The following is an 18,902-nucleotide window of genomic DNA, read 5'->3' as shown; positions in this document are numbered from 1 at the left end:
GACACAGGGACTGCCAGCTGTAACGCACACCAGGAGGTGTTTGCCGCGTTACAGACTCGGAAGTCCACAGGATCGATCGAGCGGCTGCTCTCGGTTCAGTCTTCTTGCTTGTGATTGGGGTATCGGTGACGCATCACCAGGAGGTGACTCCGCGTCCCGGTGCAGTCTGAGGAAGAGGTTGAGCGGCTGCTCCCTTCAGGTAGAGACCCCGGCTGGGTGTTTCCCTGACTCCTCGATTCTCCCCAACACTCTTCGTGCCCCTCACAGCCTACCGATTGGCATTGTCGGCCATTTCATTTCTGCCCTCTGTTGGCATACGCCGGGATCGGCGTATATGCAGAGGACGGTTAGGACCATCCGTGCTGTGGGCTGGTAACGTACTTAGCCTGGAGGATTCCAGTGACTATAACTTTTGTTTGTTCTTTGTATTTTATTTGCCTTCATTAAAAGAACTAACCCTTCACAAGTGGTTGCGTCCTCATTGTCGTGTCTGTTAAACGATCCTGAGACGTTCAGGGCGTTACAAAATATCCGACCTTAATAACACTAACTGTCTCCCGGTCGATAACAGACATGGCAACACTTGATGATGTGCTGGCTGCTTTAGCGGCCATGCAAGTTGAAGTGGCTGCCTCTAGGCAAGAAACAGCCGATGTAAAAGCCAGACTGGATGCTATCCAATTGGACCCGCTCACGCCCAGCACCTCCCTCACGAACCAGACCCCTGCGGTAGTAGTGGAAATGCCGGTAGCCATCCCCTTGGCAACACCAGAGAGGTACAGTGGGGATCCTAACACAGTGCAGGTATTCCTCACACAAGTGGCGCTACATTTATCGTGCAAACCAAAGGCGTTCCCCACGAGTCAGGCTCGTGTGGCTTTCCTTATATCCTATTTGGCTGGAAACGCGGCACAATGGTTTGTCATCTCAATGTCATGTATACATTTTTTTGGTTCACTGACAAAATATTGAAACCACAAATAACATGGGACATAAATATTGAGTCAATAATTTTGAGTTAAAAAATATCGGTATCCTATACTTATAATGTAAATAATAAAAATATAATAAAAAATCGTTGTACACTAATATCAACGACAAAAGAATATTACTAAGGCATAATAAAATGTGAATTAATGTATTTAAATAATGTATGCTTTATACATATTACACTAATTTAAAATATAAAAACTCATGTATATATATTTGTTTATTTAAACATATATAATTTAAAACTATTATTGAACTAATTTACATTTTTGTAAACAAAAAAAATATATATATAAATAATAATATATATACACAGTAAATTACAAACTAACAAATAAACAGGAATATTGTTTTAAAAAACATACTTTTTACAAAAAATATGTTACATATTACAAATTTTAATAAATAAAAATAATATAATGTTAAACACACCAAAACATCATCATAATATAAATTGTATAATATATTTACTATTCCCACTCCAATCTCTGCAACAGTAAGGAAATCGTTAGGCTCAGGAGAGGTCAAATTAACTATTCTCTCTCCAGTCTGTGCAACAGTAGGGAAATGCGTTGGATTGAGGAGAGGTACAAATTACTGTTCCCACTCCAATCACTGCAACAGTAGGAAAAGTGTTGGGTTGTGGAGGGGTAAAATTTACTATTCCCACTCCAGTCAGTGCAAAAGTAGGACAAGTTTGGACTCAGGTAGGGTACAATTTACTATTCCCTCTCCAGTCTGTGCAACAGTAGGGAAAGTGTTGGATTGTGGAGGTGTGAAATGTACTGTTCCCAATCCAGTCAGTGCAACAGTAGGGAAACCTTTGGACTCACGAAGGGTAACATTTACTATTCCCACTCCAGTCTGTGCAATAGTAGGCAAAGCTTTGGATAACGGAGGGGTAACATTTTCTATTCCCACTCCAGTCTGTGCATCAGTAGAGAGTAGTTCACTTAAAAAAATGAAATATGTTTACAACTACATTAAATACCATCAAATATAAATATTCAAATCTAAAATGTATATATAATTTATTTTCAAATACAATAAATTACATATTCATTACAAAGTTTAAGAAATATTTTAAATTAAAGCAAAAAATAATATTATAATTGAAATACAACACTATAATTTCACAATTATAACAATCAACAAATATATTATTCAGAATTAAAAACCATAACATTATTAACACTTAACATAATAAATAACACATTGTTTAAACAATAAATAACTATTTTTAAATGTATTGTTACTTAAATAACTTCCTACCCTATACCTCTACAAAGTAAACAACACACACCTAAAATATCTTACAATTATAATAACTAAAACGTTAGAATAATTAATTATCATTTAAGCAATTGATATTATTTAAGTAATAATTAAAATAATTATATTTAATTAAGTTCCCACTCTTAATCCCTACAAACGCAAAAATCCGCACCTCATATAAAACTTAAACTAGTTCTTAATTACACAATTTACATAATGAATTGTCAATTGAATAATTATTAATAATTAACATTCATCATTAATTATTATAATTAATTTCCTTCACACCTTTTATCCCTACAAAAATCACAACACACAAAAACAATATAAATAGGAAGATAAATACATTATACATAATTAATTATACATTAAACATGTAATAATAAGTCAAGAATAATTAATACATAATTATAACTCAATTACTTTCCATCCTATACCTTTACAACCCCCACAATTCCCACCTAAAATTTAACACAATTAAATAAGTATTACATAATTACTTTTTATTTTTAATTAATTAATAATATTTAATAATTCCTTTTGAATTGCAATTAAATTACTTCCAACCCTATACCTCTACATACCCCACAATCCACATGTTAAACATAATGCAATAAATGATTTTTACACAATTAACAGAATGATTTATCAATTAAAAGATTAAGATGAATTAATGATGAATGATGAATTATTAATTATAATTATACTACTTCCCACCCTGTACTCTTATGAACCCCACAACCCGCTAAGGCACCACAAATACTAATAAAGTAATAAACTACATTTAAAAACAACAAAATCTTAACAAACTCCATTAAAAAACTTTAGCAATAATTTTGCAAACAATTTATAACATATACACTTCAAATAAGTATTAAAATGCATAAAATAATTAACAGACGATGTTGTTAACAACGATATTAACAACATAGATATTTTTAGCATCGATATTAACAACATAGATATTTTTAACATCGATATTAACAACATAGATAGTTTTAACATCAATATCACTTACCTTAAAATCAATATTCTTGTCAGTGATATTTTTGCACAGGATATTTCTGAGTCCCGATACTTCAAACTAAATGGGGCATATTCTGAAGGACTTATCGCCGACTTATCAGAACTTTATCACAGCCAAAGTGGCGATAAAGTTATAACCCCATTCACAAACCTGTGCTAATAGCCGATATCACCAGTTTTCCTGCGACAGCAGCTGCAGAAAACATCGCCACAGGTGACACCGGCAACTAACGCTAATGAGATGCAGAGTAGGCGTTCCCGTGGAAAAAGCTGCGACAACACCACTTCGCAACATTCTCAACGACCTGCCAGATCGGTGATAAGATCACAAAACAGGCGATAAGGTGCGTTAGCAGCAGGGATTTAACACCTGCTCTGACCTGGTGTAAAGTTGGACGACAACCAGCAACATGAAAGGGAGCCCAGCCCAGAGCCACACCTGAAGAACAACAGATGCCATGGTGCCACTGATCATGCAGCTCGTACACCCAAGAGGGCCACAACACCCACCACCACAACCCACAGGACCCCCCCCCCCCCCCCAGGGCCCTACCCTGGTCACCCCCTCCCCCCCCCCCCTCCCCTCACCCCCGGACAAAGATATTTCACATCAACCTTACTGAATCATGAACAAAACAATTTGCATGATGTCGCACAATTGCAAAAATCAACATTCATGTGTGGCCAGAAAAAGGAGAACCATTCACTTAAATTTTAATTGGAAAACAAATCATTTTATTCAAATAAACTCAAAACAAATATTTTGAAGAGTCATGGCAGGTCTTCTCTGGACAATCTGTAAGTCACAGCCTGCAAGACAAAATCCAAGATAAGAAGGTGTGTCATGCACCCATCAAAGGACAGAGAGAGAGAGAAAGGGAGAAAGAAAGGTAGAGAGAGTGAGAGGAAGAGAGGGAGAGAGAAAGAGAAAGAAAGGGAGAGAGAGAGTGAGTGAGAGGAAGAGAGAGAGATAAAGATAGAGAAAAAGAAAGGGAGAGAGAGAGAAAGAGCGAGAGGAAGAGAGAGAGAGAGAGAGAAAGAGAGACAGAAAGAAATGGAGAGAGAGAGAGTGAGAGGAAGAGAGAGAAAGAGAAAGAAAGGGAGAGAGAGAGAGTGAGAGGAAGAGAGAGAGAGAGAAAGAGAGAAAGAAAGGGAGAGAGAGAGTGAGAGGAAGAGAGGGAGAGAGTGCCGACACTGGGGACCCAGACCTCACTGCTCACCTGCTGCCACCGGTGTCCAACCACATGCCGGTATACACTGCAGTCCACCAGGTCCCTTTTCTGAAACAGGGTTCAGATTCATGAATGGCAGAGTTCACATAATTGCACACACCATCATCGCTTGCCCGCCCCTGTGCACACAGGCCGCTGCACCCCAGCCCATCACTCCTGGCCGCCCCTGCGCACACAGGCCTCACTGCTCACCTTCTGCCACCGGTGTGTCTCCAGGTTGGCCCACCACGTGACGGTAAAATCTCCAAGCCCGGGGCCCGCCACCTTGGAAGCCTCCACATCATGCAGCCCTGCACCATGGACCACAAGGTCACACACGTGATTCTGGGTCTTGATTTCGCAATGGCAGAGAACATAACAGTGCACACAGCATCATCGCAGGCTGCACACCTGCTCAGCCCTATAGGTGCCACTAACTCTGTGAACCGCAAAGCCACACCATGTGGCGGTCGGCACGTGCAGCCCGCTGGCTCAGGCCTACACTGCGGGCACACACAAATCCTTACCAGTCCAGACCGCCAGGACGGCGCATCATCGCAGGCTGTACACCCGCTCATCACTTAAGATGCCCCTACCTCAGTGCACCGAAAGTCACCGTTGCATGGCGGTAGGCCCGAGCCGTGCGCAGTGTATTCTGTGCCACCAAGTCTGTGCAACGCAAGTCATGGGCCCTTTATGATTGAGTCTCATGGTGCGGACGCCATTATGTCACCTCCGGCAGTGGGGAATGTGATGTGGTAGTGCCCTAGGCCCTCATGCATGAATAATAACCACACACAGACACCCAGATAGAGAGTGGAGATGGCGTCCAGCACGTGCTCCCGGCCCTATTTATTGGCAGGGTCACATGTCCTGTGACGCGTGTACTGGATGGGTGTGGCGTGGGTGTGAACCAGCCGTGAAGGAGTGGCCATGGCATGCTGACAACTAGACCTGTGATCAGCAAATCACTACAGGGAAGACCTGGCACATGTAGCGTTGTCATCCCCCCCTGTGAGCATGAGCGGAGTGGGCTGGCCTGGCGTGTGCCAGTCCAGCATAGGGGTGTGAACAATGACCCCGGGCCACTGGGCGTGGTCCCGTCCTAGCCTGGACAAGGAAGTAACTGATGCAATGTTGCACCCTGTGGCTGAAGATCCACAACATGAGCAACATGGACGTAAGGGGGACTCACTGACCCTACATTCATCCATACTCATACACTTGAATGATCATAGACATGACACATCTGTGTGAAAAAGAATGTTCAATGCACATTCAGTGGAGTGTTGTAGCTGGAGCAGTACATGGCCATGCAAACCCCACTTTACATTGTTGGCGTGTGGAGGGCCAGCCAGAGTCCTTTAGGGAATGACAGGTTCTTCGGAAGAGAAAGAGTCCAGTCCGCAGTCTGATTCCTGTGTCAATGGTAACAAAACAGAATATGGCAGTCCATGTCGAGGTCCAAGGTGAGTGTCGCAGAGTGTATCGGGGGACAGTAGAAGGTGATGATGCAGAGGGCAGAACCAAGCAGAAACAGGCCATATCGCGGAGATGAATGCTACCGTTTCCTTCTCACCACCAAGGCACATTCATCCACATCGTCATCCTCTGATGTTTCATATGCCTCACATGTGGGTGGTGGTGGTCTGTCCCCAGCACTGTGTGGCAGTGATACCTCAGGGGCTGGAGTTGGAATGTCTGACGCTCCGTGTGGCACTGAGGGGGTGGAGATGTGGATGGAGTGGTAGCCGCAGCATTCATCCCCACAAGGCCTTGTGGCAGCAATGCCATGAGGAGGGTCTTCAGGGCATTGAGGAACCCAGCTACCTCTCGCTGGTGTGCAGCCGTGGCAGCCGCTCTTTACGACCGTGTCCGCTCCATGTTCTCCATGATCCCCTGCATGTGTCCCAACTCCCAGGTGACATTGCTGGAGCCACTCTGACTAGATAGTTGTTCTTGTCTGAGAGTCAGGACTCCAGCGATGTCAGCCATGGATGGTTGGAGAGCATGGAGCGGACTGTGGGTGTCTGTTAGGGACTGTGAATGGTCCCTGATGGGACTTAGACACCCACATATGGCATCTAGTTTGGCTGCCATGCGGTCGAACCCCACCCGCACCTGTTCAGCCATCTTCTCCTGGCACCCCAACACACGCCGTTGGAAGGCCATGTGTTGTTCTTGGGGGTCCTGGGAGGCAGCCGTGGTGGTGGGTGATGCCTGCTGTGTGGTCGGTGCAGGGGGTGGGGTCTCAGCGATGCAGCTGGGCTGCCCTGCTCGTGGAGGTGAGTTGACGTAGCTGTTGATGAACTCTTGGAGGGCATCGGTGTCGAAGGTGTGGAGGTCCTCTTCATTATCAGAGAAAAGACGTTCGGACTGCTCAGCAAGAGGTGTTGGTTTTCCCCCTGCAATGTGAAGGGGAGATGCAGTTTAACATTGTGTTGACATGTATGTTGCTGCATTGGACATGTTTATATACAGACCGCATGGCAATGTACATTGTGACTGTTTGGGAGGAGCTACCAATTTGATGCGGGACAGTGGACATTTCGACAACATCACAGATGTGTGTTTGTACTTGTGCATCATTAACTTACAATTCCCTGAAATGCCAGATGTGATTCTCCAGTTTTTACAGACAAGCAGCCCCAGTTATGTCCCCTGTTCTGTTTTGGACGTGTTGCGGTTTTTACCACATTGTTGTCAATGTTGATGTGCTCTGCATGTTATGTGTGTGGGGCATTTTTGGAGGCTCGCCCCCACAGCTCTGTATTTGCTGTCCCTTATCCCGTTCATGCATTATGCCTTTGACTTCTGTGCTTCTACAGTGCTGATATGTGGCATACTTGGGTACATTGGTCTCTTGGTGGGAGTTGGGGGTCTGGGGCATGGTTTGTCTGCAGATGAGTTGTTGACGTAAGGGGTTGTATGTGCATGTGGATGTGTCAGAGTGTGACCTACTCCTTTAGGGATGTGGTCCACACTCAGCCACCTCAGTGTTGTTGCGTGCAGCATTTCATGGTATGTTAACTGCAGCAATGCTAGTCATTCGGCAGTGTCACTTGCATTGTCAGTGTTGCTCACAGACACACCGCATTGCTGGGTTTGATATATGTGCATGGGTTGGTTGTGAGATTGGTGGTGTGTGGGACGGGCCCTCTCTGGGCACATAGTCGACGGTGGCCTACTTGCTGCCCCTAGGTGTGCTGCAGTGTGCCAAGGGCATTAGGGACATGCTCCTGAGTCAATGTGGGTGTGCAGTGTGCTCTACTTAATTGTGCATGTGTGCCATTGTGCCCATCTCCCCCCGTCTCCCCAGTCTCTGGCCGTTACTCATCCTGTTGCTGTTGTGTCAGGTCATGTTGAGCAGTGTCCGGTCCCCCAACTCCTGCCACCGTCTCCCCACTGATGACTGTGGACATCATTTCCTTCATCTCATCCAGCTCCCACCTGTGGCGCTGGACTGCCACCTCCAGCCTGCATTGCTGCCTTCTGATTGTTTGCGAGTTTCTTCTTGGTTTTGCGCTTCACATCATTCCAGCGCCTCTTGACCTCTTCCATTGTCCTCTTCAGCACTCCGACTGCATTCACCTTGTCCACAATGGACTGCCATATCCCATTTTTTGTTGCCAATGACACAGTGGAGGAGACAAACAGTAGTTGATGGTGTTCTATCACCTCCGTTATTAGGATCCTATTTTCCTGCGGACTGAACCGCGTCTACCTCTTCTTCTTGTCCTTTCCTTTCCCTGACCCCGAGGTCCCAGCCTGGGCCTCCGGAGGGCTTGTGGGGTTCTGGTTCTCCTCTGTACTTGCTCCAGCTCCTTCCATTGTGCTTCGCAGTTGTATTGCTTTTTTTTTTTTTTTAAATCTACTTTTATAGTGCTTTTTCCCACCTGACGTGTGTGAGTTGCAGGCCTGGCGCAGCTTAACGCAGATTTTTTTGATTGCGGTTGGCCCATCGCAGGTTTTTTCACGTTGGGGTTTGGATTTTCATCGCAGTCTCGTTGACTTTATCGCGGACACTTGATGGGAGACTATTGCATGTTATCGCCGTGTTTTGAATAGGATGTTATCATGGAGTTATTTTCCCGTGATAGTTGGCAGTATGAGACATTGCGTTAACAGATTTTGGCGATGATTATCGCACGTTCATGAGAATATCCCCCAATATTTCTTCTCCTCAATATATATTTTTCAATATTGTGTCTATAAACCACCTTATTCATGTAAACGAACAAGGGAAAGGTGGGGATAAGAGAAATAATAACATTAAAATATGATCTTCTGCAGTAGTACTTAACCTGTGGTCCGAAGACCCCTTGGGGATCCACAAGGCCTATGCAGGGGATCCACGGCTGTCTTACAAATTTAAATATTATTAAAATAAATCAATTAAAATTAAAAAATATAGACAAATAAAGAAGCAGAACTGAAAATTTGAAAACATTTTCTATATTTGATTGTGAATTACACAAAATATTTCAATATTTAAGCATTTGTTTGGTGCATACTTGTTTCTGTATTTTTGTGTATTACGTTGAGGTCCAAATCATAAAAACTGAAGGTGGAGTTCCTGACTTTCAATTATAACTCAGTAGGGACTCCAATAATGATTCAGTGGGGTCCACAAAAGTCAAAAGGTTAGGAACTGCTGGTCTAATGCTTTTATATAAGATTGGTGATTAATTAAATCAGCTGATGTAGCTCTTATGGAATTTCAAAGCATATTGAGTCTGCTAGTATAAAACACGATGTTCTGAATTTGGAATTGGTACCAAGAGCTGGAGATTTGTTTTCATCTACTTTGTGATATTCAGAAAATATCCAAAGTAGGTAGTGGAAACCTTTGGAAATAAATAGGAAAAGAAGAAGCACATTTTTTTCGTGAACTATTAAATGTGCCAGAACACAGCAACTGGAACACATCTTTTGTTCCACGAGATCATCTCATAACTATACAGGCCAACATCAAAGGGCAAGGTTGACTCGTTTTATGACAAATTATTAATCTCAGATGTTTTGTGAACAAATAACAGCCTAGTACCTAAGCAGCTTTTCTGTAAAGGAAATTAGTTGTAGTAGAGGAAAGAATTGCCATAAGAGGAGTCCTGACTCCTAGGTTATCCAGCAAGGCCAGATGACAGTGGTGGTCTTTAATGAGAAAATCCATGGCTGTATCCAGTCTGTGAATACCTACTGACCCCCCAAATCACCCAAAGCTCAGATTTCTCAAATATATCAGAAACCCAAGCTGCCCCATACCGTATGAGGAATACAAGGAAAGTGCACCAGTCTCTTCTCTTGCTGGGAGAAGAGTCCTCAGAATACTTTGGAAGATTGGCGGTTAAGGCTTTTTTCTGCATCCTCACGACGGGTACAGCAGGCAACATGACACTAATAACCGAGCCTTTTCACTTTTTGATTATAAGAGACTTGCAGTTTTTTTCCCGAATCCTAAAAATGGAGACCCTCTTCTTAAAACTGAAATGTGTTCACACGAATCCACCCCTACTCTTCATTGTGACTGCTGACCATATATTTACTCAAAGTAAAAACGATTTATGCCACCCCCACCGATCTTTCTTCATATTACTGTTTTATCTCACATTCTACTTCTCTCAGACTACATCAGTGCTTCTGATCAGAGTACTCAGCAGATTTTGTGATTTGCTTGCAAGGGCCATCGATAAGATTAAGTGCTGGCTGTACATCGCTTTATTTAGCAGAGTTCTTCTGTGCCGAGAAAGTATCTGGCTTGAAAGAAGAATTACTGTGAACACACGGAACAAAGTTAAATCTTATCTTGTTATTTGGGTTCCTACCATGGAGTAGCAAACCTTATGGGTTAAATCTGCTGGACCAGGGCTCACTAAAGTATGGCACTCACTCATAAATCACATGGGCACAGCTCTCACCCTGCACTTATACAGACACACAGCTCACCCTGCTCTTGCAAATTATGCAACCTGCACTTATACACCTCTCAACCACCACACATGCTGCACTTGTCCTGTAGCACACAATATGTATCCTGGACTCTTACACCACACACCTTGCACCCAGCCACTACTCATCCTGCTTTCAGACTCAGTTCACCCACCTCTCACTGTGCACTGACATACCACTGAAACAAAACTCACCCTGACTACTTACCCTTCACTTACCCACATCACCTTGCACACCCCTACACCTCTCAACCTACACACACACTGCTCACCCGAACAACACAACTGGTCATGCTACACAAACATATACACACCCCACACCTTCTACTAACACACTGCTCACCCTGCACACCTATAAACATCACACCCTCCAATGAAATACCGCTAACCCTGCACTCACAATGCTCACCATGAAGTCACACTTCTCACGTACGTCTCAGCTTGCACTTACATTATTAACACATTGTTGGAAATTGAGTTACTGGTTAAGGGGCTTCAACCCTACTCAAGAAGCAACCACAATCTCTGTTAGGGTGAAGTACAAGCAAACTCAAAATTAACCTGTGCTTACACTGCTGGACTTGTGGATACTTCAAAAGAAGGACTGCTGTGCTGCTTAGCTGCCAGAAGGACTGACATCTGCTGCCTTGCTACTCTGCTGCGCTGCTACTTTGCTAGCTGAGGAGAACGACTGGACCTGCACCCTTCATGGACCTGCACCCTTCATCCCAGGCTGAAGTGACTCCAAGGTTCAGTTAGTTGGCCTCCTTTTCTGAGCTATAGGGACATACAGGCTATAGAAGCTCCTTGCAACTGCCAAGCTGACCTGCAACTGGACCTGCAGCTGGAGCTGCCTGAGCCATGCTGGCCTCTGTTAGATTGATTTCCTTACCACCAAGTGGTGCCCCTCAGGTCCGGGACCCTTGGTCTGACTGCAGTTGACATCTCCTGAAGTTTTTGGCTCTTGGCGAATGCGAATGGGACTGTTTGAATCGGGATCTTGACGCCTGCGACGTTCCTCAATGCGAAGCTCCAGTGAACCTCTCGCTTCACATCACAGTGACTGCCAGCGATGTCTACCAATTGGAAATCTGCACTTTGTGCTAGAGCATCGACAGCTCGTGGTGATCGCTAAAGCGAAGCTCCAGCAATGACCATCTGTGACTCTTGATCTTCGAGCTTTAGCGATGACCGCCTGCGATGCCCTGCCTGCTCTTCATGGTACTACGATGGCCATCCGCGACAATCTCCCTATTCCTTGCAGCCCCTTCAACTGAGAGCAAAACTCTTTGCGCTAGACTTTGAAAGTATCTCTTTCAGCAAGACTAACCTGTTCCTTATATCCGGCCCACGTTTCATCACATTTGGCGTGAAACCGCACGTGGCTCTTTGCACTTGAAGGCACTTTACTTACCTGAAACCTTTAAAATTGCATAACTCCAGTTCTAGTGATTGGATTTTGTGCCATTTCGGTGTCAAATAGTATATGAATGTTTACTCTATTTTTCTAATTTGGTGTGGGATTTGTATTGTGTTGTCTTTTCTCTTTTACTGTTTGTGTGCTGCATGTCCACTTCTTTTTCCCTACCCGGCCCACTCCTCTTTGATTCACCCCCACCTGCATCTCTGCTGCCCTCAATGCCCACTGTGTTTGGTGCTTGCTTCATTTCGTAGATGCACCCTCATAATGGTGCATGTGCATGAATATGTCATCACATATGCATGCGCCAATACAGTGATGCAGACACTTTAACCACATCATTGTGCCTTTCTAAAAAACATGTTTGTGTACTTTTAGCCATGCTGCACAGCACCTTGCCGATGCTGTATAACATAGCGAAAGCCACTTGCAAAGCCAGTAGGTCCTGAAGGTGCGATCTGTTAGCTTTGCCCGTGCTTGTTCAATATTTTTTTAACCTTGGCGGTATTTTGCAATCATTTCGCTTGCAGTATTGGCTGATGGAAAGGTCGGCCAAATGTTTTTCATTTTCATTGTGTATGCCAGCCATAAGCTGTTTTTTGAGTTTTTTGTAGCAGCTCAGTGTGCTAGCTAGCTAAGCAAACACGAGTCTGTAAGTCAGATAGGTGCCTGGAGCTAGAAAGGACCTGGCATGGTTTACTGCGTGTCACCCGGTGCCAGTGCGTTTAGATAACAGCCCAAACGCCTGAAGTTTGCAATGTTTATGCAGTAAAGTCTGCCTGCATGCACGGCTCTCCGGTTTCTCCATGAAACCCGATAGAAAGCCACCTGTCTGTTCTCAGCTGTGTGGAGGAAATCCGGAGCTTGCTTATTCCAACCTGAACGTCGTTTCCAGTTAAGTGCAGGCTTTCTTCAGACCTGCAAGCTTAGAACGCACAAATCACCCCAAGGTTACGTTTTAAGTAAACTGTGAAAGCTGCAGTCTCTGGAAGTCTGGTGTCAGCACTTACTCCTGTAGGAGACTCCGGATTGGCAACGCTGTAATCCCTGAAACTACCGCCAAATCGGTTCTGTTTTGGAGCCCAGTTTTTTGCCTGTTTCAAGATGGCATTTTCTGCCCTTGCTTCATGATTGTGCTATCTGGACTGAAGGGATGAGACAGGGCTCCACTGTGAAGGAGGCTGTGCAGTGTGAGGCTGGAGGAGGAATTCAGAGACCTCGAGAAGAGGTTGAAGTGCACAGTCTCTGTAGCCAAGAGAGGAGCAATCACTGTGTGGAAGTTTACACCCCACGCTGTGGAAGGGTAGTAGTCAATTAGTTTGGTGTGGAAAACAGTTCAAAGGTGGGATGCTAATAGTACAGGTGTTCGAAGCAAAGAACTAAAGTCAATACCCACTGACTGATCGGCAGATTAAGGTACTTGCATTGGTCCTAAGGTGCTTCGCAAGATTAAACACCTCCTGATTCAGTTGATGAAATGCATAGCCACGCTCTTGTGCTTTTTCCCTGGCCTCACGCAGTGCACCTCTCCTTGAAGGTACATGGTTCTTTCCCAGTACATATCTGGTCTGTTGCGTGTTTGAGTGGGCATCTTGTCTGTGTCTATGTCTCCGGTCACCCTGCGCTGACTGAGGGTTGAAAGCTGTAACTAGGTAAGGAGCAGGGCAGATTAGTACAACATCAGCAGACACAAGACCAATCATAGTCTTGGGAAATTGGGCAGCATGCAGTTCTATAGCACTGTAGTGTGAGCCGCACAGAACTGTCTTGGTAAAGGTTATTAGTTGGGTAGAAAGGGGCTCAGTTGGGCAGGACCTGCTGTCTATGATTGAAAGTCCACCAACAAGCTTCAAAATCCAAATAGACAAGGTATGGCATCTTCAGAGAGGATGATGCACAGCACCAACCTTGCCATGCTGCCAGAACACTTTTGGGGTTGATGCCTACCATTCCACAAATGGACCAGCTCAAGGAGAGAACAGAAGGTGCCGTATATTAATAAATATGGCACATTTCTGCTCTCTCCCATTCACGCAGTGCAGCTCAGTGATTCCCCTTTCTGTGTTACATCCTGTGGCATGAAGATTAGTAAGTCTGGGTCTCAATGTCCAACCAAAAAGATGTTCATAATGATCTGAGTTCATTTAAGGGATGCCAGAAAGATTTATGCACAGAAAGGGAGTATGCTTAGTCTTCTAGGTGCACTTATTCTGATGCTTGTTTTCATTATTGCAAAAGCAATCAAGGTGTTTGTGAGCATTCATGTCTATAAAAACTATCAGCACTAAGAAGCCTGTTTAGCTATGGTCACTGTTCTCAATGTACACATTATGCCAGTAAGCATCACTCCACGGTGCAGCTACTGCACCCCCGGAACTTAGAAAATGCTGTTCTCAGTTAGAGTGGGGGCAAAAAGGTATCCTCGCAAGACTACTCTATTGGGAAACCAATTTAGGAAATGTCTTCACCCTTAGGATCCACTCATAGTGTTCATGGGAACAATAGATCAGCCTGTTTGGTGATTACTGCAGATTAAAATGCTGGAGACCCATCGTCAGACATGTCCTTTCATCCTTATTGTTTAGAACGAACACGTTTAAGAACAGTGAAAGAACCACTGAAGTTAGGCAACAATATAAACAACAGACAGAAGGTTAGGGGGAGGAAAGCAGCAGAGACCCCGAAGTAATGAAGGGTCATAAGCGGGAAGTGCAGTCCCACAGTAGGAAGGCAGGTCATTACCAGCTCCAGAGACAGCATGAGTTTGTGTTGAGTGTCTTGGAGCTTATCCACTAATGGTGAAGCCAGTTGACTTGCATCATTCGACGCACCTGATTGCTCAATTCTGTTTGTACAAGATTTAACCTAATATGTTTGATTAGCCTACTAGTTTCCAGACTTTCTGCCAATCAGGTTTTTTTTCCCTAAATGGTTACATGAACCTCTGTTGTGTCCAACAGCAACAACAACAGGCGCCATCAAAAGACCAGAGTGAGCTCAGAATTTGTTACTAAACTTAACAGAGGAAACCCCACCCTTGAACGTGCACTCCCCGCCCCGTTTGTGGAATTTTACCAAACATTATATTCGTGAGCAAATATTCCTCAGGAAAAAGAAGAATTACAAGTGCATTGTCATCTTTCGTGAATAGCTTCCACTCGTGAACCAAAGCCTTTTTTGCAAGTAAGTCACATTTTCACTCTCACACAACCTTGTGAATTGGACCCAAGGTTGGCAAGCCAGTGGGTTAGGAGGAAAGCGGTGTTCCGTGGTTAACTGAGGCGACAAAGGGCCTCTGTTGGTAAAACTCCAAAACTGCAGTTGGTGAAAATGATACTTGACTTCCAATTTTATCTTTTCTTTTGAAAGTGCACGGCCATCTGGGTAAGAGAGTTGATCTCCAAACTGCTGAAAAGACCTTTGCGGGTATTTGTGCTCACATGCATTGGCAAGAGGGTCCCAGAAACGTGTTCATTTGGTTTGTCTCATGTTACAGCGTAAAGGCGCCTCCCTCAAGGGTGCCAATTTTTGTATTAGATCTCTGTGACAACTACCAGTGCCACACATTTTTCTGTGGTTACTGAATGGTCGCATATAGAGAGTCACATGACCCGACCCCTCTATGGCATCTGGATCCGATTGCCCCTATAATGAAAGCAAGGCCGATCTCTTATCTGTGACTTCCATCTCTTTACCTGTGTCTGCTGAATGGTAGTTTTATACTTGTCTCTGAGAAAGGTTGCAGCAGGGACCATGTGTGCTATGGATTCTTTACTGATGAAGGCCTTAGGGTGTCACTTTTTTAGAGTTATTGACTTGGTGCCGCAGTGCCAGAAGTTGATGGTTTGGGCCACCATGTCTGCATCCCACATTTGCTGCTGATCGTAGACCAATGGGGCAATTTATATCCGGTAACCATTTGTAAAATGGGCGCAGGTGATATTTGCACCCATTTCACCATTAGGGCGTGCCAGCAGTTGGCCACAAATGAGTGATTTGTGTGGCTATTTACACACGTTTGTAAATGCGCATGCATAGCACAACACTACAGGAATGACCATTAAGATGTGCAAAATGTTGCTTGAATAAGGGTTTTCGACACTGATGTTTACATCTATATGTAAGTAGGTACATACCGTATTTTCAGGTAAGCCAGCATAGATGTCAAATGCATGGAGTTGATGTTTGCATAATGTGTGTTGTTTTGCTCTCTTTATACTGTAAAAAGTGATATGTTTCATCAATGTTTATCTTTTCTTCACCATAATGCCATAGTTATGTTAATTAGATATGTGTAAATGGTCCTTTGATACATGCCTTTTTGTGTTTTTCAGGCTCTGAATGGCTTCGTGCTGGTGGTCACCGCCGACGGTCTTGTCTTTTATGCGTCCTCCACCGTGCAGGATTACTTGGGATTTCAACAAGTACGTGTTATATCTCTTTACCAAGGTTATTGCTTTAGTGAACCAGCCAACATGTGAATGAGTGACCTCACTTTCCTGAGGCAGCTGGAATTGTTGAGTATGGGTGTATGTATGTATACATGTATGTATATGGTATTTGTATAGTGTGAACCTAGCCAAAAGGCAGGGAAGTTCTGTGCATGGTCAAAGACATGCATAAAGTCAGCCAGTAATTGGAGCGTAATCTGGATGGTGGACAGAGAATGCATTCTGATGCAGTGTTCTTTAAAGAGGGGAATCTTCAACTCTTTCCTAAATTGGAACAGTATTGGGGCGGTCCTTATAGATAAGGGGTTGTTGTGCCAGATCCTGAGTGCATAGATAGAAAAGGCCTGCTACCTTTTTTTTCCTTTTTACACTTTTTAGTCTACAGTCTGATGATGTCCTGGCTGTGGGTGGGCCAAGTACTACACAAAACACTTTTTGGTTTGGAAACTCTGTTTAGGATTTTACCCTACTAATACTCTCCATTGCTATCACTACAATGAATGACAGAAGAGAAAATAAAAGCTGCAAAAGAGAAGTAGTATCAAAATATGAACCACCTGGCCTCTGTGGCTTATTACACATTACATAAAGTATTTTAATTATTTTGAACCACGTATGTTTATTTGTCTTGCAAATATCGAATTTGCATTTGATAACGACACAGAACTCCTCTCTGTGCTTCTGAATGGCAGCTGCCATGGTGTAGGATTGCATTATTTGCATCTAAGATATTATAATGATTTTCAAAAATAATTTATTAGAATGTTGAGTATCTCCATATCTCCACACATTGGTTCAGACTGGTTAAATGTATTATAGAGAGTAAAAAAGAAATCTTACAATAGAACGTTTTTTGGGGAATAATGAGGAAACAAATAAACATATGCAAATCGTGGTCATTATTAATCTGCGCTCTTCTAATCACATTCATCCATTTACTAGGTGTATTATCAGCATTAGTAGTCATTGTTTATTTCATTTCCTTCCTATGACAGTCCGACGTTATTCACCAGAGTGTGTTTGAACTGATACATACAGAAGACAGGCTGGAGTTCCAGCGACAACTCCACTGGGCGTTAGACCCTGCACAATCGACGACTGATGTCGTGCAGATAGAAGGTAAGACTTTATGTAGTGTTGCCTTTCCTTTTCTACATCAGTAAAGATAGTTCAATTTACATGTTAGAAAGTATTGATTTCTCCTTTGAGAGTTAGGTGCCCAACCACCACACAGGTTTTGCTGCACAGGAAGTACCTATCTGCTTCATTTGAATCTGTATGCCTTCTTGGCAGTCATTTTACCCCCGAAAATGCTTCTGGATCCATTGGCCCATTACAGCCTGGAAGGCGTAGGAAATGTCTCTGGAGGAGATGGTGGGAGGGGAGGACAGAGGGCGAATAGTTGACAATTGTGCTGCCAAATCTCACATGCCATCATGATCTGGTGAAAAACCTGAAAAATAGGTTGCAACCGCAAACTCAACCAATAGACAACACGCTTACCATGCAAGCACTGCTATGATTACACTTACTGCTCATTCTCATTCACCACAATGACGTTTACCATTACAATGCAAACCAAAAGCATGCATAATCTTTAAACACATTATACGTAATATATATATATTACACTGGTGGCCCTAGCACCAGTGTATTTACAGTAAGGTCAGAATTTCCATGGGAAGATCACTTGTTGTTTTTCTAACGAATCTGCACAAAATATTTCCCCCCAAAAAAGTTAATCCACCTCAGCTCCTTTATGGAAAGCTTTGTGCCGATCTGTTAAGTGGAGGCCATGAAGGAGGTGGTGGGGTGTGGGAAGCAAAACATTAATTTCACATGTTTTCCATTTTGGTGTCTGAGACAGAAAAAACTGCTGAATGGAATTAGACCAAATTTGGCAAAACATTAGAACTTGTCTCAAAAACATGCTTTTTGTGACTTTTTGGAGATCTGTTCAGCTGTTTTCGAGAAATTAGCGGTAAAGAGATGCTCAGGTTGAGCTTGAAGTAGTTAAAATGTTATGTTAGGTATATCTGGACGGTTGGTCTCACAAGTGTTGAAAATTAAATAAATAGGGTCCTCTTCTTGGACAAAAGAGTTTTTACTCGCATCGGCAATTTTGGGAACGCAGGCCAAGAGCCACATGTAATTCTCCTGAGACCTTTTGAGGGGAGAGAAAAAACTAGGAGGAGAAATATATTTTGAAAACGAAATGAATAACAAAAACTATCATAATTGCATGATCAGATTCAAAACAGAGATGCACATCTATGTATGGATAGTAATTTTTTTTTTCTTTTGAACTTTATTTCAATTTTGTTGTAGAAGCAACAAAAGCTTATACATTCATACACGCAGAGCAAATGAATAACAGAAACTACCATAATTACGTGATCAGATTCAAAACAGAGATGCACATCTAAGTACGGATAGTATTTTTTTTTTCTTTTGAACTTTATTTCCATTTTTTTGTAAAAACAACAAAAGCTTATACATTCATACACGCAGAGCAAAATTCTGATTACAGAGCAAATATGACCACTGTCATGCACTCACCTGGTGCTAACCGTGGAGACGG

At 43.4% G+C, this 18,902-nt stretch overlaps 1 protein-coding gene across 1 annotated transcript in view; it reads left to right on the top strand.

The window, feature by feature from the left end:
- AHR (aryl hydrocarbon receptor) overlaps positions 1-18,902 on the top strand; it is a 342,269-nt gene that overhangs the window by 195,137 nt on the left and 128,230 nt on the right. Inside the window, exons 4-5 of the mRNA XM_085630795.1 lie at positions 16,205-16,294; positions 17,317-17,440. Coding sequence (XP_085486921.1) covers positions 16,205-16,294; positions 17,317-17,440 — 214 coding nt within the window. The remainder of the gene's footprint in view (positions 1-16,204; positions 16,295-17,316; positions 17,441-18,902) is intronic.

The sequence above is a fragment of the Triturus cristatus genome, chromosome 10, assembly GCF_964204655.1.
Source record: "Triturus cristatus chromosome 10, aTriCri1.1, whole genome shotgun sequence".
Classification (NCBI taxonomy): Eukaryota; Metazoa; Chordata; class Amphibia; order Caudata; family Salamandridae; genus Triturus; species Triturus cristatus.
Note: the sequence above shows the minus strand (reverse complement) of the source record. Positions and strands in the feature narration are given on the sequence as shown.